The sequence below is a fragment of the Acartia tonsa genome, chromosome 5, assembly GCF_053477335.1.
Source record: "Acartia tonsa isolate MP-2025a chromosome 5, ASM5347733v1, whole genome shotgun sequence".
Lineage (NCBI taxonomy): Eukaryota > Metazoa > Arthropoda > Copepoda > Calanoida > Acartiidae > Acartia > Acartia tonsa.
The window spans coordinates 29417364-29444984 of NC_137264.1; the positions used below are offsets into that span (position 1 = coordinate 29417364).

The window sequence follows — 27621 nt, forward strand, 5'->3', positions numbered from 1 at the left end:
TAATAATATTAGTAATAAAATTTTCGCTTTCAAAAAATGCAACATAAAATACGTATTATACTGTGTTTAAAATTATAAAAACAATAAACAACACTGCACGTAATCACAACTGAGCGATTGCTAGAAACATTTCAAAATAGCAGGGATCGGAAGCCACGCGTAAGCCGCGTGTAAGCCTCAGTGAAATCGTCATTTTATCACTATAAAATTTAGCTGGATGTATAAAACTGTCTCTTTTGTAGACAATCCTTCTTTCAAAAATTTCTTTCTCTGCTCACAAGCAGGTTTAAAACTGAGGCTTATGCGCGGCTGAGGCGCGGCTTCCGAACACTGCAAAATGGTGTATGTTCATTCAAAACAGTTTAATCTTAAAATTGATTTTTTAAAGAAAGAAACTTTATTTATTTTTCAAAATGAAGTAAAAGAATGAAGATGACATGAGCTGTGTGTAACTTTGCCAACAGGGCCCTGAACCCATTTTGTATTGGGTCTTTGAATTCAGCTAATAGCGTCGCAAATATAAACACATCTAAGCAGACGAATAGGGTCTCCAACTTGGGACGGGAGTTGTCTATATATACTTATAAAGGGAGAGGTAGGTTTCTGGTAAAATCCGTAAAGGTTATGTGTTATAAGTTAAAAACAGTAGTAGAACGATAAAAATTTATGTTAACTTAAAAAAAATTGTCTATAGTTCTTTTTAATAAGAAATACTCATATTTAGTGAATATTATCGTTCTACTACTATTTTTAGGCCTTAAAACACACACCTTTACGGATTTTACCAGAAACCTACATCTCCCTTTGTTATTTTTAATTTATTTTGCTGTAGGACGAAGTATGTATTCTAAAGCAAAACATTTTACATTTTTTTGGATGTTGGTGTTATTATATTTTTCATTTCAGGATTTTCCACCTGCCTCCTGGCTACGGCTACAATTAAATTTTCTTATTACGACTGTAGTAACTTGCAGTAACTTGTCTAAAAATAGTCTGCTAAAAATTACCACCGGATCTAAGGCAAGGTTTTTCTGAAGATTTTGTGCTAATATAAATCTGAAATTTCAATTAAATATATTAGTATTATCTATCATAATTAACTGAAATCTGCAAATAATCCTTATTTACATTATTTTTTCTGTTTTATTAGAACATATTTTTAGATCCTTGGGTTGTGAAAATTAGATGTACCATCACTTCCGTAAAAAAATAATTTCATTGAGCCCTACATTTTAAGGCATCGAATATTAATTAAACAGATAAATCAAATAACAAATAGGGGTTTTCCCGCGCAATGTCTATTGACAACTGAAAAAATCTCCACTATTTTCAAAATATATTGAAATAAGGAAAGGTGGTAGTAATTATTGGCGGGTCAAATAATTTGCTTTTTAAATTGAATTTGTGTTTAAGTCTTTGACATTAAGATATGACAAATAAATTAAAGTGACAGGATGTTTATCTGTCTGTATATCTATATGTTTTTTCTTTGGATTTTTGATTTTCCTGATATTTGTACGGAAATGAAGTTGCAGTTTAAAATCAATATTTACAGCTCCAACCACGCCTCATCTTTTCTGCTTTTACACAATAGTGTGCTCACAAAACAACATCAAATAAGTAGAGCAACAACAACAAAAAACAGCAATGCAGTACCTGTGTGGAAAAAAATTTATGACATTGTAAATCTAGTAAATATGTGTTTGTTTTTGTGAGTTATTGAGTGAGTGCGTAAATGCTAATGCGAGGAGAATGTGTTGTATAATCTGTATTCCCAACAATACTTTGTAACAGTCTGATTTACAAAATCTGCTTCGGCTACAGCTTTAGCAGAAAAAAAGTCCCTTTAAGCTCCACATTGCTGGCAATTCATACAAAGCTCTATTTCATTCACAAAAATAAATTTGTTTAAATTGCTATTTTATTTATTTTCTGTTTTGTAGGAGAACATTTACCCAACATTACTCCCACAACAACACGACGACAAAAACAAAAAAAATGTTACAGACAATAGGTATACTTGTATTTTCTTTCAGAAAGAGAGGATGTTTATTACACTTGTCCCCAAAGTTTCGTAATAAGGTTTTCTTGTTCGTTGGCTTTACAACTTTGGGGACTTCAGTGAATTTTGATTGGTTGTTTCATTAAGTTGACATTTCAACTAATAATTTTAAGCTACATTAGGGGTAATTTTGTGTATCATCATTGGAGATGTATATTAATTTATCGGCAATTGTCTTATCCCTTTAGACCCCTGATTTTTTTTAATCCAGACAATGCACGCCAGGATGTCAACTATCTATATAGCTTGGTTTGGGTATGTATGTCCTGTATTAGTTGTAGCTGCGCTACTTTTTACATAATTATTCTTGTTTAATCTATTATTGAAAGAGGCTATATGCCAATCAATTGAAATATCATCAGGCACGAAGAGGACATTTATTTGTTTATTACACTAATCCCCAAAGTTCTATAATAACATCTTCTTATTCGTTGGCTTAACATTTTTGGGGATTCAGTGAATTTTGATTGGTTTGTTCACTTAGTTGAATGTCCAAACATTTCAACCAAAATGACTACGGAAGGGGTAATTAATCCAAGCGCATCCAAAGAGTGTCAACTTTATATATATTCTGGGAATTATTTGTAGCTGCGCTATTCTTAACATAATTATACTTGTTTCGTCTATTTTTGAAAGAAACATTGTGCAAATAGATTAAAATACCATATCATGATTTTAAAAGCAAAGTGTTCGGTTGGTCCGTCCGTCATTACGTACGTTAGCTCTTATCGTTAATTTAAACATTTTAGAATTGCCCTATCGATTTAAAACTTTGCATGATGGTTCCTATAACAGTTAGATATAATTTAACAAGGATGACAACATCCATAAAAGCGAAGCACTGAAACGGTAGAGCAAACGGACATTGACACTTGTATAGTGTCTGAACTGAATAATCAGAATATAAAAGTATCGAAAGAATCGAAGCAAAATTGTAAGTAAATTTGTTGAAAAACTGCTTGATACAGGATAATGTTTATGGGCATACTTACATTTTTCGGACTTGATTATAGAGTTGCTTCGCCTATACTATTGTTCTTTGTTGTCCCAGGAATTAATAGACCAAAAATCAGATCAAACGAATAATTAGATCACATAAAAATTTGTTGTTAAAAAAGTAGAAAAATCAACATGTTTAAAATGGACGTACGGACATTCTGGTAATGATTATAGAGTTGCTACGCTTTCTAAATCGTACCTAACTACTACAGGAATCATCATGCAAAGTTTGAAATCGATAGGACCAATTCTAACATGCCTAAATTAACGAATAAAAGCTATCTATCTCGGACGGACGTACGGACGGACGTATGGACCTACCCTAATTATAGAAAAGCTTCGCTTTTAAAAAGCATAGCAATTTTGTAAGTGTTACCAGAAAGTCTGTACGTCAGTTTAAAACATGCTGATTTTTTTGACAATAATTTTTCATGTGATATGATTATCCTATTCATCTGATTTGGGTAAAATTAACTCCTAGAACAACATATTACAAAATTATAAGCGAAGATTCTCTAGAATCAAGTCTTAAAAAATGTAAGTATGTCCTTAAACAGTATTCTATATTCGAGTAGTTTAGCAATAAATTTACTTAATATGATTGTTTATTTTGATTTGTGTGGATGTTGTCATCCTTGTTAAGTGTATGCAAGCAAAACTTAGTATCTATATATACGTTACAAAATTATAAATATACCTTAAGAAAGAAAATGCTATTTTAGTAAAAAAATTGTAATTTAATGCATTTAAATAAGTTTTGTATACTCAAATGTCCTTATTCTGTTATACCTTTATTTATTTAAAGTATTTAATCATCAACAACAATTTATTTTTATAGCTTAATGACAAATAACATTCAAAGAAATCCATTTTCATCTCTCTATTGCTACGCTTCTTAAAGTCAAACAGATGATTTCATATCACAGCACATTTTAAAGTCACTGGTGGTTGTTATTCTTCTGTGATATGCTTATATCAAGATTTAAAGAAATAGCATAGGCTCTCTAGACAGCTTCGACGATCACCTAGAAAATTTCCATAAACCCATTATCTTCCCCCCGAGTTTTACCTAACCTTTCTGCCTTTCATAACCCCCCCCCCCCCCCTCTCCTAAAAGCTGGTAGGCCTTAAGGCCTATGCCCCGTGGTGTTGTAAAATGGGTGAATAATGCCCTTGCTAGTATGATGAATCAGAGATTGGTAAAAGTTTTCTCAAAACTTTTCTATAGTTTATGTCAGCCCGTCAGGATATTTTCGTGCAGATTAACAACGAGTTATCCAGCAATGTTACTGTAAAAGTGTAAAAAGTAAAGTCTATTTCGATCTTGTCATGAAATAAAAAAAACGTATAAAAATGAGATCAAACTGTTTCGCTTTAAGGATGTTGTCATCCTTGCTTTAAATATTTTTTTATTGGTTTCAATTTTCTAATATAATATATGCAATAATGCAGATGAGATAATATTTGAAAATAAATTCAATCCTTATCATATTTGTTTAACAGCTTAGTTTTGAAAATATTATTCCTTTGCTTTGCTTGCTCGATCTAGCTAGGCCTATTTGTAAGATGAAAATACAATAATAATAAAGTTAGAAAATTTAAATCAATAGCGGGCGTGCAAAGATATTTGTATTGAGGGAATGAATATTAATTGGTAAAAAATCCTAAACCCCCTCCCCCATACCCATTATTAAAAGAACAAACAAAAAGGATAATCCATATCCATCAAAACTGCATCAATTCAGATTTGGTTATATACCAATGATTTTTTAATCTATAAAAGGGGTAATTTTGTTTATCATAAGCTAGGAGGTACAAAAATATATTATCTATTGTCCCATCCTTAAGATCCCAGATGTTTTATAAAGTTTAAAAGTTACAAAAGTTTTTTTTTTACTGTTTTGAATTGAATGTTTTATACCTTATTTTACCCCTACTATCATTGAAAGTTAATAATTGTCAAACTGTTTAATAAAAACTCCTTGGAGTAAAGAAAGAAATATTGTCAAAAGCCAATTGAATGAAGGTTTGTGTGTGTGTGTGTGTGTGTGTGTGTGTGTGTGTGTGTGTGAGTGCGTGTGTCGTGGAACATCTTCAATTGCGGAGCTCTCCAAATATTTTTTTTGAAATTTTTGACACAGAAGTTTATAAAATTTAAATTCACAGCTTTATAATTGTTAAAATAAGAAAAAACATATTTTTTGAGAAAAAAAGAGCTTTCACCAAAAAAAAACTTTAACCCTGCATGTGAATTTTGTGTTGAACTCGGCAACAGCTCAGGGATGGGGAGGACTATGACGATAAATAAACCTTTACTTTAGAAATTACTTTTGAAATTATGCTTTTAAGATATTGTAAATATTCCTTGGGAAGAAATGGTTGAAGATTAATTTGAACATCAGTGTACTCTCCCTCCCTGGCAACAACATTAAAATTTTGAGGGACAGGGATACTTGGGGCCTGGAGGGGGGGGGGGAGTCCAGGGGTATGGGTGAGAAGAAGAGTTTTGTTGCCTCGGGGTAAAGAAGATGTTGTGTGAGAAATAGATAGATAGATAAACAAACAGATAGATAGATACACGATGGTAGTTGCGCCACGGCGCACAAAAGCGCCGTATACCCTTTTTCACTCCCCCCATTTTTACTCCTTTCCCTACCCGGGCTCTGACACAACGGAAAAGTTAAGAATGGGGAGGGGAATTTTATGGGTGACTTATGGAAGGCCCAATGTTGTTGGTAGGGATATTTTCAAAACCAGCAAATTTGCAAAAATAACAAAATAACAAAGTTGATTAAAATTAAGCGGTAACAGAGCAGAAACAACAAATAACATCTTTTTATTAAATGTTAAATGTAGAAGAGGTATCCATTTACTGTAATACCCCTTTTTTTCATCATTTTCTGAAAATATCTTACAGGATATTTAAATAATATACTACTTTTACTCTAGCATACAATACTTTTCGTCTTATTTAACAGGTCACTTGACCCCAATCATGTACATAATAGTCCTTGTTAATTATGAAATCATTATATAAATATTTCTAATATTAGTTTCTGTTGTAATATGTAAACACCGTGTCTTGAAGATGATCACGTAAACGTAGCCTCCCCGCGCATCCTCACAATTATTATACTACAAACCATCCATACATACATAGATAGATACACACATACACATCTCTGTGTTAAATAGATAGATACTAAGAACCTGTTGCAGCGTCTTCAGATGGGTATGCACGGTATGCCGTCACTCTACCCCCCCCCCCCCTTCCTTCATAAATAACCCCTTTATTCCCACCACCCTTTATACGCCTTTTAATAGGCCTATGATACTCAAGAGTCAAGACGATGAATTTTTTGCGCATTTTTGCCTTGATACAGTTAACAAAAGTTAGCTTTTTATTAATAAAAAATGTATGGTCTTTCCAATCATTAGTTAGAATCCCAAATTCTTCACATTTTAAAAGTATCTTATATACAAAAGAATGATTTTTGGTTAAAAAAATAGAGTGTACTATAATATACCCATCTTTTCTCTGTCCCCCCCCCCTCTCCCTCTGAGAGTGTAAGCCATCTTCCCCCACCTCCCTATAACGTATATTAGAGATGGGTATTGTGTGTGTGTGTAAATTTATATTTGTGTGTTTGAGCGTAGCTCTCCTAAGAATATTGTATAAGCCCCCTAAACCACAAAATCTTAACTCCTCAGTTGTGAAAAATCTTTGCTCGACTCGAGGGGCGGACCCCTTGACCTAAGCATACATAATAACACACACATACATACATCTACATACTAAATACATGCATGACAATTTTTACCCCCTTTGTAAAGGTTAATTACTAAAACAGTGTGATAAGCATATATAAATATATATAGAGTGTTACTATCTATCTTGCTATCTAATTATCAGATCCTGTGAGGTTATTGGAAAACTCAGTGCTGTTAAAAACTATGTTGAGATGTCAGCATGTTCTGACCCTCCCTTGGCAGCTGGCAGTACCGGTCAACACAGTCACTGGCAGCAGCTGCCCTTACCTGTACAATACGGCAGCAGCAGTAGTAGCCAGCCTGACAACCCTTTAACCTCATCCCAAGTTAGTGTGAACGTGCCAAGTGTTAATATAAGTGCTAATACAAATAATCTAAGTGCCAGACCGTTTACTAGTGATAATACTACAGCTGTACAGCTACGCGTACAGCATAACGTACAAGTGTACAACAATAGATCTAGTGAGCCCCAAGAATTATTAAATTCGCATCTAGCGCAGCAACCCTATATTGTGTTTGATCCGTACGCTACTAGCCGTCCTAGTGGTGGTGGTACCCGTGTGCGTGGTGATCAAGTTGTACCACAGAGCAATCTCTTTATAAGTTCTTCAAATTCTAATTCTAGTCATAATAACACATCAACAACAATGGTGAGTTTATTTCTTGACAGATTTTTTTGTTAAAAGTTTAGTTCATCATTTTTCGAATTATTTCATTGGTGTATTGATGTATCTCATTGTTTCATAAAAAATGGAAATATCATTATTATAAATTTATGTTAAAAATTCTTATTTTCTTAAATGGTATCTTAAAATATTTGAATTTAAAAGCAAAAGATCACTATTCCAATTATCCAAACCTTTTGACAATTTTAGTTATGTATATTTTAAGCTTTACTTATTATTCAAAATAAAAAGTTCTAAGTCACCAAAAGTGATTAAGGGTATACAGATAATGGTTTCTTTGTGTTGCTTATTGATTTAGTCTTAATGATATTATACCTTAGCGACGTATAGCTCTTGTTGGGGGACCGTTAAGCCGTTAACTTCAACTAATTATAGTGACGGAAATACTCAAATAATAGACAATTAACACATGCTATCAAATCAAGGCAATTACCAATCATCAGATTTTCAGTCTTGATTTAATAAGTTTAATAAGAAATTTTATATTACAGACAAGAAGACAAGACTATAAATTATTATAAAATTCATTTTCTTTCTTGGGATTACATTTGTGATAAGCTTATTTCATAAGAAGACTAAAAATATATATCATATTTAGCTTTAACTGCTTTTAAAACATTAAACTTTATTTACCAACGTTATAAAAGTCTGAAATGAAATTAAGAATCATCAATTTACATGCACATACGCTTATCAAAGCTCTAAATCCTTGCTAGATATGGAGGGTTATATTGACATGCTGTTTCAATGGTTTATATCGACAATACAGAGGCAAATAAAAGATTACATTGGTGACATATCAAATAAATCAAAAATGCTCGTATTATAATTGCTCGTATTCTAAATACTATGTAACTATGCTGTTGATATAATAACAACATGCAAGTTTAACAGGTACGGCTCTCCTATAATTCTAAGTTTAGCTCAAATTGGCTTCTAAAATTTTACGACTTGATGTAAATCAAAACAACTGCGAAAAACAATTTGGAAACAGCTACTTAACTTGCTTTAGTAGCCCTAACCCTGTTGAAAACACTAAGTCGATTTTAGATAGTTTTCAGATACTCAAAAACACATAATTTTATCACATTTTCCAAATACTTTTTTGTCATCTTTTCAATTTTTTGTTTTGATATTTTATCTTCTAGTGTTTTAAGTAGCCTTGCTATTTGATAATTTTAAGTATATTTAATAATATATTTTAAAGTAGTTTCAATTATTTTACTTAACAGGGTTTCTTTCGTATGCTTTGCAATAAACATAGCAAATAAACAATAAAAACGCGTTTTTTCTTCCCCTACGATAAAGTTAAAATATGTACATTAAGTAAATATAAATATGTGCACTTATGTTTCTTATCAAAAAGAGGGGATGTGCAAAAAAAAGGAAATGTATTTCAAAAGTTCAGAAGCTTCAAATTTAAACGTTAAATTATGTAAATATTTTTGAAAAATAAATTTATTTTATCATTAACATTATTTTCTAAGTTAAAGTAAAATTTGAACCTGTACACCCTTACATTGTAACTAAACTCTAACAGTTGTAGAAATAAGGATGATAATATTTCCACAGTTAGCAAAGCTCATTGGTATAAAACTAAAAACGTATAAGATGACCAGTCTTTAGAATTTTCATTTTTGATGCTTATAAGTCAAGTGATTATTTTCAATGAATTGTTTCAGACATTTTTCTTAAATAGCAACTCAAAAAGTTGCATTTTGGGCAAATATAGTTGAAGCTTCGAATCCAAAATACACATTAGCCTATAACTTTAAGAAGTTAATGCATAGCTTAAAAACAGTTATGAGTATTAAGAAATATTAATATAAGAATAATAATAAGAAATAAGAAAAAGAATATAATAATAAGAAATAAGTTTCAAATATCAAATATTTTTATAACAATACAAAATATTCTCAAAAATATAAAAAAAAATTACGATATCTGTTCATGCTTCGTCGCGCTCTTATTAATTCATAATTTTTCCAAAACCAAATTTATGCCCAATTTCTATATTTGCAATTTTTATTTATTGGTAAATTTAAGCAAGCAAAAAAGTCTTGAAAAAAAAATAATGTGAACATTGTGTTGTTAAGCAGCGCAGCAATAATTAACTAGAACTGTTATTTATATTTGAAATTGGCGATAATCAAAGAATTATTATTATAATCCTCAAAGCTAACAGGCTCTGTCAAATGGATGAACATACAGTCATAGTTTAAAGAAGCTGCGTGAACAAAAAAAATCTTTGAAATTTTCACTTAAATTTTGTTTAAAATCAACTGTTTCGAATTGATATGTCTTGAAGACCCAATTCTAAAAAGGAAACAAATTGATTGTTTGATTAAAAAGCAGTAAAAACGAGTTTTTTGTTTACTAAAAATCCAACCATATAGACTGTTGAATTGTAGTCAAATATGGTAAATAAGTATATTTGCTTTTTAGTCGATTTCTTTCGAAAAAGAATACTGTAACAGTTTTAAAATAGATATTTTTTTAAAAAGAAAGATAAAAACGCTTTTTATATTAACCAAAATTTTATGTTGCAGATAGATATGCCTTGTTAAGATATAGGTACACATAGGTAAAGATAGACATACTTAATTTTAAAAAGTAACCTCCTGAAGGAACACAGTAAGAGTGTCTGACTGATTATGACGTAACAAAAAAAAATTTGCCAATGAGAGGCCGCTATTTTCCAATGGTAAAATTTATAGTGGCCTCTCATTGGCTAATTTTTTTTGTTACGTCATAATCAGTCAGACACTATTACTGTGTTCCTCCTAAAGTTCTGAACAAAAAGTTAAAAAAAACAGCTGAAATGAAAAAAAGTTTTCTATATGATCGATATTACAGTAATTATTTTTTTGGTAATAATTGGAAATAAATCCTTTATTGAATGAAAGCAATATGGATCGAGTATTTTATTGACGGAAGTAAAGATTAACGAGGAACATTTAGTATTGAAAAGCTTTGCTTTCAAAGCAACATTGTTACGTAATTACAAGCTTTCTTATACTTATACATACATCCTAAAAACTCCCATATTCCGTCTTAAATTATATCATAGACGTCTGCAAAATATCTAATTATCGGAGAAAACGCCCAAATTATTGGCGGATTTTCCAAAGGTTTTGAAAAAGTAGTTTTTTCTTTTGAAACGCCTTCCTTATTTTACGACAAAAAAATTTAATTTTAAAAATATGGCTTCTTGACTATACTGTACTATACTTATTTTATCATAGTAAAATATTTTAAGAATAAAAAATTTTTAATTAATTAAAGCATAAATATTCTTTTGAAAAAATAAATTTGTATCAATCCAATGGAATGTATAAATATCTTCCGAATAGATATGCCTAGCTACCACATATCAATCTTGCAGAATAGGTTACAACCTTACTCTTATAAATAAACCAAAAGATAAGTATGTGTAAGGTGATGTTTGTAAGACCAACATAAAAATCGTGAATTTTGTCCCATAAAATCTTAAAAAGCAAACTTTGATCTTGTGAGTAAATCTCTTCATTAAAATTCAATGTTTTAACATTTTTTGCTTTTGTTGTGTATTCATTCATTCCTAGGGCTCGGCAGCTGACTCTGTTTATTATGGGTTGGCTGCGGAACATTAAAAAACTTTAATTCAATTCTCAGCTGCGAATACCACATATTGTCAAAAAAAATAACTTGGCTGCGTATTGTTGCAAAAAAGTAAAGTACGACTGCAAAGAATGTGTATTAGAGGACGGCCTGGCTGCGGCTGAATTTTGGCTTGCTTAGATTAAATATTATTGGCCATTTTTGAATGCACAAGGCTAAACAAATTTTACAAAAATATTATGTTTGTCTTGCGGATATAACTATGGCATAATATTTCTTTTTTTCAAACATTTCCTAACTGAATAAAAACCAAGGCATCCTTTTCCTAAAAACGTACTTTAATGATACATAATAGGTTTGAATCAAAGAATATACAAAAATTGAACACTCCAAATTGAAAGATTATACAAAACACAACGTAGCTTCTTCCAAAATAGTATATTGTATGTACATATACAAAACATGAACAGACCTTTACATTTTTAGTCATTAATCTTTTATTGAATTTTGAAAATGAAAAGTATGCTCTGAAGTACGAACATATGAATTTACAAGATATGGAAACTCTATATTATCAACTCTGTTATGTTTCTACTTTACAAGATATGGACACTCTATAGTATCAACTCTGTTATGTTACTACTTTACAAGATATGGACACTCTATATTATCAACTCTGTTATGTTACTACTTTACAAGATATTAATACTCTATATTATCAACTCTGTTATGCTACTACTTTACAAGATATTAATACTCTATAGTATCAACTCTGTTATGTTACTACTTTACAAGATATGGACACTCTATATTATCAACTCTGTTATGTTATTTCTCTACAAGATATTAATACTCTATAGTATCAACTCTGTTATGTTACTACTTTACAAGATATGGACACTCTATATTATCAACTCTGTTATGTTATTTCTCTACAAGATATTAATACTCTATAGTATCAACTCTGTTATGTTACTACTTTACAAGATATTAATACTCTATATTATCAACTCTGTTATGTTACTACTTTACAAGATATTAATACTCTATAGTGTCCACTCTATTATGTTACTACTTTACAAGATATTAATACTCTATATTATCAACTCTGTTATGTTTCTACTTTACAAGATATTAATACTCTATAGTATCAACTCTGTTATGTTACTACTTTACAAGATATTAATACTCTATATTATCAACTCTGTTATGTTACTACTTTACAAGATATTAATACTCTATAGTGTCCACTCTATTATGTTCCTACTTTATTTACAAGATATTAATACTCTATAGTATCAACTCTGTTATGTTACTACTTTACAAGATATTAATACTCTATAGTATCCACTCTATTATGTTCCTACTTTACAAGATATTAATACTCTAAATTATCAACTCTATTATGTTACTACTTTACAAGATATTAATACTCTATAGTATCAACTCTGTTATGTTACTACTTTACAAGACTCAAAAAGAAATATTCACTTCGCGTTCTTTCATAAATATCAAGTTAAGAATGAAAATTTCAGTTGTGCTCTTTTGTGTGTCTGTTTAAGTTTGTTTGTTCTACAAACAACAAACATACAAACAGAGTCTACAGACATAATTCACATCTTAAGAACAATATTTTTTCCTCAACATGTTTTTAATGAACTAAGATCCAATTCCAAAAGCTTATAGAACACGATGTAAGAAGTAGCTCAACAATAACAATTAGCTTTAATGAAAAAACATTGAAGAACAGTAAAGTATAATACAGAATAAAAATAAAAATTTACACAATTTATATTAGTTTTAAATTTTTTTAGCAATTTTAAAAATCCTTCAAAGATTTTCAAAGGGACAATCATTATTATAGAGAGCTTCATTCCAACTAAAATAATCTTAACGTGCCCAAACCAAAAAGTTTTTAGTGTAAACAACAATTTTGCTTAGAAACTTTTCTTTAAATGTTTAACTTACCAATCAAAGAGTGTCCTGTTAAAATTCACATTGCATGATAAAGAAAGTAGTTTTTTCTTCATTTTTTTCAAACATTAAAACCTAAATGTCTAATATATATTAGAAGATAACATCAAGAAATGCATTTTTATCGGTGCAAGTAAAACAAGTCTTTTTGGCGCAAATAGTCAGGATAAATTAAACTTGGTAAAGCTCCTTATTTTTTAAAAACATCTTGCAAAATTTCTTATTTCATTTTGATTTGCTGGGAATTTACTTTTATAATTTTTTTACTAATTTTACTGTATCACATTATATTGTTATTTTTAAAGTAAAACATAGTTTCAAATTTCCTTTAGATATTAGTATTAGTATATTTGAGGAAATTAAATTTTTGAGATATTTTAGGGGTCTTGTTTAGAAATATAACAAGAATGTGAGAAATAATATCCAAAGATAGAAAGATAGATTTTAGAAGCTCAATAAGACAAATATCACAAAATTAATCCAGCGTAATATGATCCAAAGAAGATACAATTGTCAAATTGTGAAAAAATCACAAAAAAGAAAAGATTAAATTTTTGTTAAGAGACTCATTACCACTGCTGTAGATTAAAATTAGTTGTTAAAACGTTTGAACACTCAAATTAATAAACCAATCAATTAAAATTCACTGAAGTTTCCAAAGTTGTTAAGTCAACGAATAAGAAACGTTATTATAAAACTTTGGGGACTAGCAAAATAAACAGTGTCTCTCTAGTATGAACTGCATGCATATTGAAAGGTGTAACTAGAAATTATTGTCCATAATATGAATCACACGACGTAATCTGGCAAGAAAGGATAGGTAATAAGTGAAAATAAACTTTGGCGTTTTCTAAAAATCAAAAATGACCATAGATAGATTTGTTAAATAAGAACGATGATATTATGACCAATAATAAACATTTCAATTCATATGAATTAAATCTTTATTGTTTTGTAATAACAAAATATACAAAAAGGTTTGTATTAAAACGGAAAAAGATTCTCTCAAGTAGGTATTCCTAATTCTTAATAAGGATATATTTTTTATGAAAAAAATATCAGAATTTGAATTTTTACTCTCCCTTAATCCCTTTAGTTAATGCTTTGGGCACTTTTTAAGTCGGGAGTAAATTTGATGTTGTCCAAAATATTTGATTTAACAAGGGGTGTAGTCTCTCTCCCCTCTTCCCCTCTATCTAATAACATGTAGATGGATGAAGGGGGGGGGGGGGGGGTGATATGACCCCCCTTAATGCTAACAAGGGGCGGAGTAGCTTATTGAATTTACACGGGGTCTAGAATATCATTAACCTCTCTCTTTCTCTCACAATTTTCTTTATTCAATATATATTTATCTATCTATCTTCTTTTTTTCTTTATATTATATACTATTCTTTTCTTTTTACACAGAAAATTTATTTTCAACGTTTCTCATTTTTTCTTTCTTTCTTTTTCGTTTAAGTAAAACAAGCTTAATGTAGTTGACTATTTTTAATATAGTTAAATAATGTTTAAACAGGACTCTACAGCAGCCAAGCTGCCGCTGCTAAGCTGTAGCTGGGAATATTTAAAATTTTATCGTAAATTATCTATGTACAGATGATTCCAACGTCTGCGACATGGTTGCTGAGCCTTTTTAAAAGTATTAATAACCTTCTAAATGTACAGTTTTAGAAATCTAACCAAACACTTAAAGTATTTTATTTGTTTAATCCTTTACATTAATTCTAGCAGCTGCGCCTCTAGCATCTAGAGAGAGAAATTGTGTTGTAGAATTGACTAAATCAACCAAATAATCAAATTTATAAATAAATTATAGATAGTAATTGTTTTAGGGCTATATCAAAAAGGTTCTATAAAATTGACTGTATATAGATATTTATATTTAAAATGAAATCAAATATTCAATCTTTTAAACCAACAATGAAATTTGATTAGTCATCGGATTAAATTGTCTTTTAATTTGACTATTTGAATTCTCTAGAAGTTGTAAAAAAAATGCTAATGCGCCTCTTAATTTAATTGTTAAAATCATACTTAATGGCATGAATTTATATTGAAACTTAACTTAATCGTTTTTTACACAAATTTTAAATGATATTTTCTTTCATGAATCGTTTTATATTAAGGTCAATTAAGAATGAGAAGCTTATTTAAAAGAGAGAAAAAAAAGATATTTTCTTACCATGATCCTTATTAAAAAGCTAGAAAAACTGATTCAAAGCTGTTATCAGTACATAAAATCTTGTTTTCTGGCGAAGGATATTTATTTTGGTTGCAAAATATTTTACCAGTAATTAGAAATTACCCCTGGGCAACTTTTTGCCTAGTGGCTACCTAGTGCTTACTAGTTAGACACATAGCCGTGTTAAACAATTTGTTGTTTCTAGAAAAATTATCACGAAAATGGTAGCATGATTTTAAAATTAATCATTTTTAATTGTGCTAATATAAATAAAAATGCCTTTTAAAAATTTTAAAATGGTCATGAAACATTTGATGGAAAAATATTAAAAATCCCAACCAATATGTTATTTTATTTTCACAACAGTATGAATCTGAAACACCAATCTTGAGGGAGGGCGAATATATTTTCACGGAGGCTTCGCCCCAGGTTGCGTTGGGGGTTCCCCCTGCCCCTTATTGTTTTTGTTTATAAAAATAAAAAGAATTGTTGGGGGAGGGGGGATTACCACAGAACAAGTAGATATATTCCCTTAAGAGTAAAAGCCAATTGGTTCGGCTTCAGACAGACCAAGTACTACTTTGTATTATATGTAGATACTTTTGTACTATGTAATCTTTCTACCCTTGTATTAAATATTTGTATTACCCAAATCCTTATATGATTAATAAAAGAGTTAGGAACGAAAGATCAACTTAAGCTTCTAATGAAATAGACAACTGTTTTTTCAATAGAAGTTTAGTAATTTCTAAATAAGCCCGTATATTTATATTTTAAAGATATGTAACTAATGTAACTTTTTTTAAATTTAGATTCAATGTCATGTAAAAAATATGAACAATCTAGTTTATATTTGTCTACTATGTGTGTTTGTGTGTGTTTGTGTGTGTGTGTGTGTGTGTGTGTGTGTGTGTGAGTGTGCATAGATATAAAAAAGAATGAAGAGGATTACTGATATTCAATTAAATGTTTATACAAATCAGTCAAATTCCCAAATAAAATGTAATGCATAGATGTTTTTGTGCTTTTATACAAGTAAATTATGCTTATTTTGTCTCTTTATTTTATGCAATAGAATGTTTTAGAAGCTACCCAATATCTGGGTTATGCCCGTATATACACTGTACACAGTACCTGTAATAAATATTACATTTACACTTTAAAACCAATATTTATTAGGCTCATGTAAGAAAATTTGATTATACATACAATTCACTTTTAAAATGTTATATTCTTGAAATTGCAGTTTTAGTTATTGACTTAAAATTAGGCATGTTAACTAAATTCATAAACAGCTTTTTGTTGGGTTATGCGGCCACCAAATGGCATATTTCAATTTTTCTGCTCATCACATTAAATTACTTTTGTGATGAAACTAAAATAGAAATGTGGTCAAAAGAGGAAGTAAAATCATTCATGGTCAAGCATTTTAAGCAGCTTAATTTTGCACAGTTCAGTCGTCCATATGCCTTTACCTAGCTGCTAAATGCGACTGGCACAAAATTTAATTGCTGCAAAGGCTTTTTTAAGCAAAAGATTTTTTTTTAAATGAACGTATTTATAAAAATCTATTAAAATATTTCTGAGAAATTTAATTCAAAATACATACATATTTTTTAAGTGTTAGCGCTTTTTATGTGAGAATGAAGGGTTGTTTCCGAAAACAATTTTTTTTAAATATTACAGTATATAACTTAACTACAAATGCTTAAATTTTACAGTGATTAAATGTTTTACTAAAACCTAAAAAATCTCGGAAAATATTTCTCCCGAACAAGTGACGTAACCAAATTCCGAGTAAAAATTTGCCAAACAAGAATTTTTACTAATTATTTGTCTAATTTTGGAAAGCAGATTTTTTATCCCTTTAATTTTTTAAAACTGTTACATTATGATTTTATAGTGGCTTAGCCCCTTGCTTGTTGGATGCTTTACAAAAATAATCTAATTGGTGTCAATTATTGAAAATAAACTTTCCACAAATATCAGCTGTTAACGTGATCTTAAAAGACATGTTGCAATTACATAATTTAAGATATTTTCTTAAAGAAATGGTATCTTAACATGCTTTCTTAAATCTTTTTTCAATATTTTCGTGTTTAAATTTAAATTAATTCAAATGCACATGGATCGTATGGAAAGTACATAAATACGTTTGATTTGTGTATATGTCCAGTAATGGCTTAGGATAGGATGTGCTTTGCCTATACCATTTTTATATTTTCAATTATTTGTTCATACAATGTTGTTAAAATAGTTGTTTACCCGAACATTGATGTTTTATTTTTGTTCATAATATGTTTGGCACAGCTACTCTATGAATTAATGTTAAAGTAAATCACGTCTTTATGAAATTATGCAGCTTTAAATTTTGATTAAAATTTTAAAACTTTTTTTTGTAGTTTTGTATGTAAATCCATTTATTTGAATGATATTGCTTGTGATATCAACACAGAATATCTAAATATCTATCTATTTTTATCCCCATCCCCCCCCCCCCCCATCACCCCTCTAAATATCTGATTAAAGATAAGCCAGATATCTCATTGAAGTATTTTAAGTAGCAAAGCTATTCTAAAAGGATAACATTTTGTTTGTTTCGACCCATTTAAACCTTTTTTTCTTTTTTTTCTTTGTTCCTTGACTATACTTCTATCTTTCGGTTTCCCTCTCTTCTTTTTACTTAATTAAATGGCTTTCATGACTTACACAAATAAGTGACAAATGTACATAATTTAGAAAAAGGGCAATGTATCATTTTTTTTTACAAAATGTACATTGTTTTTCAGTATTCCGTTAATGGCTTCGCCACTTATTGTCACGATAATCCTTGTTGTATTTCTATCAGTGGTTGGATCTTTGAAATGTATTGAAATGGCAGAGCTATGCATAGAAACAAAATTAATTAAATGGTCTCCCATGCATACAATACAATAAAGAGGATATATAGATAAACAATCATATTCAATCACTTACAGTTTTTGTACAGAATGGTTATTTGTTTTTTAATCTAATTTGTTTCTGTATAAATAATGTTCTGAACCATGCTGAAAACATTATATAAAATAATTTATCTTGTGATTATTTAAATTTCCAAAACGTGTACAACTGTACAACTTATTTTATTCAAATTTCTTGTAAAGATTTCTATGACCATTAAGGTTAAGTATATAATGTATAACCCATCGTTTACGCTGTGGTGATTACTTGGCTGATATCAAATATAGATATCTAAAATTTCATAGAAAATTTTTGTTACCAAAAAATGAAATACAATTAGACGTTTTCTTGGTAACAAAAAAAGACTAGACTTAAATGCCTATTTTCTATGATTTCTTTAATAGTGCACTTTTATAAACTGTACAAAAGTATAAACTAGGCATGGTTGATGATATGGTTGAGGATATTGTATACATGGTGGATATTATTAGAATATCTAAACAGATATTAAATATAATCAGGATATCAGGGCTTGATTGAAAATTTCAGTTTATAGCAAGTGGTCAGATACAAGGACGATTACGTCCAAAACCTTAAATTATGAAATTCATTGTTTTCTTATTTCATGGGGCAAAGCCCCTAGAGGTTATTCACAAATAGTTGTATCCTTATACTAAAGTAACAGGATGTCTGTGTGTTTGTGTGTTTGTACCAAAGGATTTCGCTAACCACTCAACCGATCGGGTTCTCCTTAACAGGGTGGCTTCTCATAGGTCCCGGGAAGGTTTATAACTATTTTGGGGGAGGGTGCCACCACCCTCCCAAGAGAAATCGCCCCTAGAAAAAAATTACCCTTCCCAAAAAAGAGACTTCAACGAAACATAAACCAATTATTTCTTTAATTAGATATTTGAAATAAAAAAAGCATTCAAAGTGCCACTAGAGGCCACTAGTAATGAATAAAGAATATATATTAGATTAATAGTAGCTGTGCAAGTAAAGACAAACAAACATTTTCATAGCTTCGCTACTGAAATAAACATAGATTAAAAGTCAGATATATTCTTTTGTCTTTCAAGATGTCTGTTTGTCTGTCATCCAAGTGATTAACAAAAGTGTTAAGACATTAGAATTACTGTCAGATACCGTTGACTAAATATGAATATGTGGTGACCAACAACAAAAACCAACTTCTTAAACATTTTGAAATTGCAGATCCGTCATAAAATTGCCTTCCAATAGAATGTTTACCAATCAAAATTAATATTTTAACAAATTACTATAACTAAGTAATGGTCATTGAGTTAAAAACGTAAAAAAATAGTAAATGTACTTTTAACATTAGGTATATAAGACAAGGATTGAAAAAAACATGTTTAATGAAATTAATCTACAACCTTTCTTCTCCACAAACATTTACGGCACTCATAAGAACTAAAGAATGACCATTTATCGTTCATTGTCCGACCCTAGAGTCCCTGGGTATAATAAAGATATTCTCTATTGTTTGTTTTACCAATTCTTATAATCAGGAATAAGGTATTAATAAATTTGTATTGTAGATGTATAACCAGACAACTACCTAGATACCCCTGTTAATAACCTTTTCGTCTGCTAGCAAATTGCTTTCTGCACTTTTGTAGCGTCTTGGCTGTGTTATTATTTCCGTCGCTATTCGTTGTTTTTTTTAAATACCCAATTGAAAGTCGGCACAAAGTTCTTGGGCTAGGGACATACAGTTGTTATTCCCCCTCTAGTGTTTTACTCTAATAAGGTATTACTATTTGATGAATAAGATGCTACTGTAGAATGATTACCAAATTTAGCAGATCAGTTGGCTGCTGATTACAGCATCAGCATCTGCCGATTTTGGATAAAAACAGCAGTAGAAATTATTTAGTAAAGTGGTACAATTATTTATCTTTTTTGGTCTTATCCCTGTAAATCCCTGTGTTTATCCACTGATGATGAAATGACTATGTCTCAATTAAATCATTAAAGTGCTGCCCATATGTGCGTGTGTGTGTTTGCAAAGGGTTACAAAGAAAACAAGAACGAAAACTTTCATATTATCATAGGCATAGTTTTTCCCAAGGATCTTAAGGCATTATACAATGGACGATAAATTGATGTAATTTCCCAAATATAATAAATATAATTGCAGATATAAATCAAGATTTTAAAAAAGCACTGAAAGCTTCCAAGAAAACAATGATAGAAACTTTGGGTACCATTATAATTTACAGTCCAATGTTCCCTTCCTGAGATTTTCCCCCAAAAAACTACCTATTAACAGAAAAAATCTGTCAATAGATATGCTACACGCCTCAAGAAGGGAATTGCAGCGCTTTTCTTTGACTAATGATCATACTCGTTTGTTTAACAATCTACTTGGCTTCATCAGGCTGGGTTTAATAGGCATTTGTTCAATTTCTTTTCCAAAACTCTAAATAAATAAATAAAAGGTCCATAGTGTTTTAACATAGGGCCTCTAAGCCTTTGTGCTTATTAATATTTTGTTGTATATCGAAGCTACTCTATAACTTGCAATGTCCGTCTGTCTGTATGTCCGTATGTCTGTATGTCTTAGTTTGGGGGAAACGTGATTTTCTCGGCTCCTATAAAAGATAAAAGGCTGAAATTTTTTGACAACATTCCCATTATTAAGGAGCACAATTAACTATAAAACATCAATGGCGGTTGGACCGCTTTTTAGCAGGTTTTAGGCTATTTTTGTATTTTTCACATTTTTGTCCATATCTTTAGTGTTTATGGTCCGATTTCCAAAATTTTTCAGTTATAGATATCAAAATTTAATTTCCTGTCGTTTCATGAAAACATCAATGGCGGTCAGACTGCCTTTTTGCAGGTTTTTGGTTATTTTCATATTTTTCACATTTTTCCTCACATCTTTGGTGTTTATGGTCCGATTTTTAAAATTTTTGAAGTTAAAAATATCAAATTTCCCGTTGTTTTGAGCATCCATTTACTTTGACTGACAGTCTGTTAGTCATAGTACTGAAATATAAATATCAAGAAATTTAAAACAAATGTTAAAAAGGTTTCGTGATTTTTTTCCTAATATACTAATCTTTAAATTCTTATACATATTTTTTCTGCTTCGCTACTTATGGATGTTGTCATCCTTGTTTTATTATTTTCTGACAAATAGGGCGATTAGTTGATATTTTGTCTATAATCTAAAGTAGTTTACCTCTTGCATAAAAAGGCTAAAAGATTTAAGATATTAATGAATTTTTGATAAGTCTAATAATGTCTATATAAGATTCTGTGCTACAAAAAAAAAACTCAAATTATTCTTTAAGGTTTACTTGCTTATTGACCTAGCTTTTAGGCGCATGTACAAAGTTGTACAACTATTAATTTTTACCTGTACTTTAAATCAGGGACAACGAGTTGTGATTCTCATTTTTCAGTAATTTATCTGTATAAGAACTATTCCAAAACGACTCAGTTTTTTGTAACCCATTTATCCTGGATAAAAATTGATTTAATCACTGTCATTTTCTGTATTTCAAAGATTTTTTTATCAAATTATAATTAAATTGAATACTAATTTTGCGTATCAAAATAATTCTTTTTGTGCATTTTTTATTTTACTTTTCGATGCAATTAATATTTCATTTCCCTATCTCTGAATTACAATACACACTTCTGTTGAAGAATATTTGAATTACAAAGAAAAATCATGACGTTAGCGTCTAGCTATACTCATATAGGGGATGCAAAGACTTTGTTTTGGGATTTGTACTTCAAAGAACTAAATTCTATAAGTTTCAAAGTTTACAAAAAAAACATAATTTAAAATAAAGACACTTTGCTCAAGAGGCGCAAATTTTGTATCACTGTTATGTCGGTACTTGCAACCATCCCGCCAGCTGTCTGTGTATTAATATTGAACAATACTTAACAAACTATTGCTTGCCAAAAAGTACATATTGTACAATTAGTAAATTTAAGACATGTCGACAAATGTATATATGGCAACAAAACAAACATAAGCAAAAAAAGATAGTACGCACATCTTTTTCATCAATGTTTTTCTTTTCAAACATAGAGAAGCAAAAATGATTTTACAATTAAGGTTTTTGTTGGGGGTTACTTGTCTTATTTAAGATGAAAAAATATGTTATGCGATACTTTCTCTCAAAGTGACTAGCGAGCATCATATCCCCCACCATAGGCACACGGAACATTTATAGCTATTTTAGGGGAGGGTACCTCCAACCACCCAATGAATATTGACCCTACATTTTTAAAATACTTTATTTAAGACTAAAATAAAACTTAGATGGTCAACCTGCCCTCCTCCCCCCTCTCAAGTGTTCCTAGAGGCCTCTAGGGAAATAGCAGCATGTTGTTGATAAAATAACAGCACACACATCTGACAGTTTAGATAATCTCTTTTTGAGCTTTTTGATCTTATATTATCCTTAATTTTATTTGTTTAAGATATTGTTTAAAATTACAGCATCAATTTTGGCGAAAATACATATTTTAATTTTCCATTATAAAGTAATAATAACCCAAGTGAATTGTCTATTTTCTGTTCTTCAAGCAACAACGCCCAAAATTTTTTTAAAGGGAGATTCTATGTTTTTCCTTATCTCAAAATTCCATAAAAAATTTATCCCTTGAGTCACGCATCAGATAGAGCATTCATTTGTATCGCCAATGTTGACAAACATAATTACCTCTTCTGTAGTTAAAAATAATTGGTAAAATGTTTAGACGTTGGAAGTTTGATACCAACCAAAAGAGGTTTGATAAAACTGTTCAAAGTTTTTAAAGCCAACGAATGAGAGCTATGGTTTATAAAACTTTAAGTATAAATATGATTTACAGTCCAATGTCCCCTCCATCCCTCCTCAAACCACTAAAAAATGTTAAGCTTAAATATGGAACATCTAGTGATTTATATGCAATTCCTACTGATTTAATTGTAGGAATTAATATCATTAAACCTATAATCTAGAGGGTCCATTTGGTATTTTATCCATATTCAAATATTTACTATATAATAAAGTCATTTTTTAAAAGTCATTATTTGAATATAAAGATTACTAGTAAAAATATCCTAAATTTCATTTTAGTGTTTTATAATAGACTAGCGGCTGTGCAACAAGCATTTAGGGGAGGGAGGGTAGTAAAACAGCCAAAACCATCCCATGACATGAGTAAAGCTTGCATGAAATGTAGGACTCAAAAGATTAAGTGATTAGCGAAATCTTAAAGGACAAACAAGAGTTTAGATGAAATAGAGATCACAGTATGTTAGAAATATAATTGATCCTAAAAGATAAAGGTATTCTAAATTTTTATCTTTTTTGTTTATCTACTAATTTATCGTGCATTGTTCTATTCATGTATCCCCCAATGCAAGAAGAGGTTCTATGCCAAAAGGCGGGGATGTATTAATAAGATGTTGGAAAAGGTGATTAAGGTGGTGCTATTATCGTGTTAAACCTCATTATACTTATAACTGTATTATACCTCAATAGATAAGGCGATTCCTGGCGACCAATTGTAACAGTGGCGTTACATATAATTATTATGCTTCATGCGACTTACAATCTATTGTAATATGTAAAACAAAAACATTTCTAGAACCGTTTTAGATAATTTATAAGTAATGGGATATATGAAACCCTAAATATCCACCAAATTATGGAAATTTTCCTAATTAACATTTAATGTTTTTTTTTCTGTTGTACTTTAAATCATAAATGATACGTTATAAGGATTTTTTTCCTATTTTGTAAATAAAGAAATCTTCACAAGAAAGTCTAGAAGCCCATCTCAAAAGGCATTACCATTACCCTGTGAGCGGTATGAACAATAAAAGTGTATCATATAGTGAATTGAGTAATGGATGCAATATAAAAGTTTTAAATCTCTATCCTTTATAGTGGCGGAGAAATTAACCTTTTTTCTACAAAACGTGTCAGACAAACAAACTGACGTTCGTAATTTTAAAGTGTCTTCTCTACCAAAAAGAAACATATTTAATATGACCCTGGACTTATGTTGACTGTTTAAAAATGTCTGCCATAATCTTTATTTACACTTCGGCCATTATACATTTCATAAAATGCTTTTACGCTCATAAACAGGAATAGATGGATAACAAATTAAATAAATTGAATTTATTTAGAAATAAAATCTAATTTTTCGTTGAGTAAAAAGTTTATAAAGGAAGCAATAATTTTTTTTGCAAATCTAAAAAACTCAATCAAATGAAACGCTAACTTTAACTACTTTTGTTATTCTGACGTACAGCTACACTTTAAAAAATAAGATTTTGGATCCTCATGCTTAATCCTTTTATTCTTGTAGTAAAAAATACACACACACATTTTTTCTTTGATTTTTTCATTTGGCATTTGTTATTGTAGCGCCATTAGAGCTTAAATTGAAAATACCCAACTCACGACTCACAACTTGCAGCCAAAAAGTTATCTTTCTCTATTCTTCTGTTTTTTTTAATGGCGAAGCTACTCTGCAAAATTTATATGTCCATACGTCCATATATAACACTATAGGTAGATAAAATATGATTCCTTTAATTAACAAATTAGCATCTACTCAATGACTGGCTTTGGGCGTCTGTCTTTAATATGAAATGATTCGATTTACTCGTCTGTTGCACAAGATATAATACTTATTTAATTTTTAATGAAGACTGCATTGCCAATAAGCATTCATTTGAATATTTATAACAAAATATTTTAGAAGAGGTTGATTTCTGAAATTTATTGTGAAGATTTTTATGGATCTTGTCATACTTGTTCCCCCCCTCTCTCTCTCTCTCTCTCTCTCTCTCACTTAGCCATACTTTTTTCTTTCTTGCGCTTTTTCTCTCTCTCTCCTAATCGTGGAGTGTAAACAAACATCTGTAAAGGTAACAAAAAGTGGTCAAGTCAGAAAGTTTACGGCTAAAAAAAAATATAATTAGCCAGTAAATTTAATTTTTAAGTCAGGATCATTTTAAGAGTTTGACCTAAAACAACAATTTAAGTGATAAAATGTATTTTTAATGACGTAGCTTTTCTATAAAAGGAATGTCCGTAACTACACTACTCAGTAAATAAAATTTACCTTTCTTGTTTTCTAATAATTGTTAAATTTATAGAATAAAAGAATTACATTCTCAGTGATTTACTGACAAATTTTACTACGCTACTTATGGAGGAAATTATCCTTGTTTCATGTTAAAAATGCTCATCGGCTTGAGATTGTGGTTTAATTATAGAAAATACATCAAAGCACTTTTTTAATTCGTTGTTTGATCCTTTTGAGTCAATTTAATCCTTTTTAGAATTAAAGGTCGGGTTCTAAAATGGCATGAAACCTTTTTTGATTAAAATAAATCATTTTTGAAATTTGATTTAACTAAAAAATAGTACATTAAGAATATCAAATTATGAAAGTAAACAAAAATGATTTTAAAAAAATGAACAGGATTTTTAAGTTTATCTTTTTCAAGGAGGGAATGGACATTGAACTGTAAATTACGCTTGTACCAAAGTTATATGATAAGGTTATCTGGCGTTATCCTCTTAGATTTTTTTTCAATTTTGAAAATTTGAGTACCCCCCCCTCCCCCCCCCCCCCCCCGATAACGACGAACAACTATTTTAGGTTAGGTTTTAGGCTAGGGAGCCGAGCGCTGCGGCTAGGCAGGCAAGGGAGGCCGAGCGCTGCGGCTAGGCAGGCCAGGGAGCCGAGCGCTGCGGCTACCTTGACCACTTTTAAGGAATCTACATAGGTTGGTTTTACACTAGGAGTGTCCAAACTTTTAAACAAATAATTTTAATCTTCAGAAGTGATAATTATTCATAATTGGAGATGTACATATAAATTTATCATCAATTGTCTTATCCCTTAATACCCCGGATCTTTTCACTAAAAACGTGAGTATTTTAAGATTCTTTGCCTAAGAAAATTGAAATTAAACAAGGACAATTTTAAACTCAAATAGCGCAGCAACAATTCTAATAAAACATAAAACCCATAAAAATAAAAGTTGGTTGACATTAATTTATTTAAAACGCCCAAACAAAACGGTCAAAACTGTTTTGCTTATAGAGTAGCTGCACCTTTAATAGCGCCGAAACTTTTTTTGTAGAATACTAAAACTTATTAGCACGCTTTATTGCCTTCACTTTAGATATCTATCATGATACTACTTATATTCTAACTAAATTCATTTCAATTATTTTGAAAAAAAAAATTTATTTCGTAATAACTGAACCGATATTCATAGACTTACAACAAAATAATCATCACCAAATATGTTAGCTATGTGTTTGATTGTTTCTTTTTTTCCGTTTCAGGAAAGCTTAATATTTGTTGTTAGATTGATTGGTAGACGTAGTATTAGTTATTAGTTTAATATTTCATTTTTTCTTTCATTAATTAAAATTTTATTTTGTAGGTAAGTTTATCTTAGGGAAACATTGAAGATTCGATCCTGTGACCCATCTTTTTTGTAAAGATATAGAATTTAAATTTAATTAGCTATGCAGTATCTTTCTTAAATGAATAAAAATAGATAAAATGGAAAAGATAAGAGAGTCATAAATTATAAGAATAAGATAAGATATTCATAAGAATTTATCTGTATGGATGTTTTTCATAGAAAATTTTTAATAGAATTTTTATCAAATAACCACGGGTAGCGCAGCAAGAAAAGTTAAGAAATGTTAAAGAAAGCACTAAAATTCTTGAAAAAGTCACATCCTTAACACTTTCTTACTCTATTCTATGATTATATATTAGAAATATAATTTATAAATAAGCTGCACTATCAAAAACCTATATTTATTCTATCACACTTTATTCTATGTAATTGTATTTATCTGTAATAGAATCTGTATTGCACCTATCTCCTTTTCTATATGCCACAATACTCTATGATGCTTAATTGACAAGATGCACTATAATAAACCTGTGTTAATTCTATGTAACTTTATTCTATGTTATTATATTTATCTGAAATAGAATCTGTATTGCACTCATCTGCTTTTCTATATACGTAGTACCTCAATACTTCTCTACAAAGGGATAGAGAAAGGTATAATAAGGACATGGAAAACAATACCCTTGATTCTGTAAGAATAACTAAATAACTTATTAATAACGAGGCAAGTTATATAATGCAGTAACTTAAGATACAAATACCGGGTGACTGCATAAGGAACAAGGCATTTCGCTTTGAAGCCTACGTTGGACAAACAGATATATCTATAGTATAGATGTATGTACAGATAACTACCTCCCTTCCTTTTTCAATGACCTTATTGGTCTGCTACCAAATTATTTCCTGCTGCTTGGCTGTGTTAATACGCACCACACCCTGGTTGATTTTCAATGACCCGATT

At 30.0% G+C, this 27621-nt stretch overlaps 1 protein-coding gene across 3 annotated transcripts in view; it reads left to right on the forward strand.

The window, feature by feature from the left end:
• The first annotated feature begins 6765 nt into the window (after positions 1-6765).
• LOC145319241 (uncharacterized) overlaps positions 6766-27621 on the forward strand; it is a 109380-nt gene continuing 88524 nt past the window's right edge. For all 3 annotated transcript variants that reach the window (XM_080161245.1, XM_080161247.1, XM_080161246.1), the window contains exon 1: positions 6766-7482. In XM_080161245.1, coding sequence (XP_080017371.1) covers positions 7024-7482 — 459 coding nt within the window. In that variant the 5' untranslated portion in view covers positions 6766-7023. The remainder of the gene's footprint in view (positions 7483-27621) is intronic.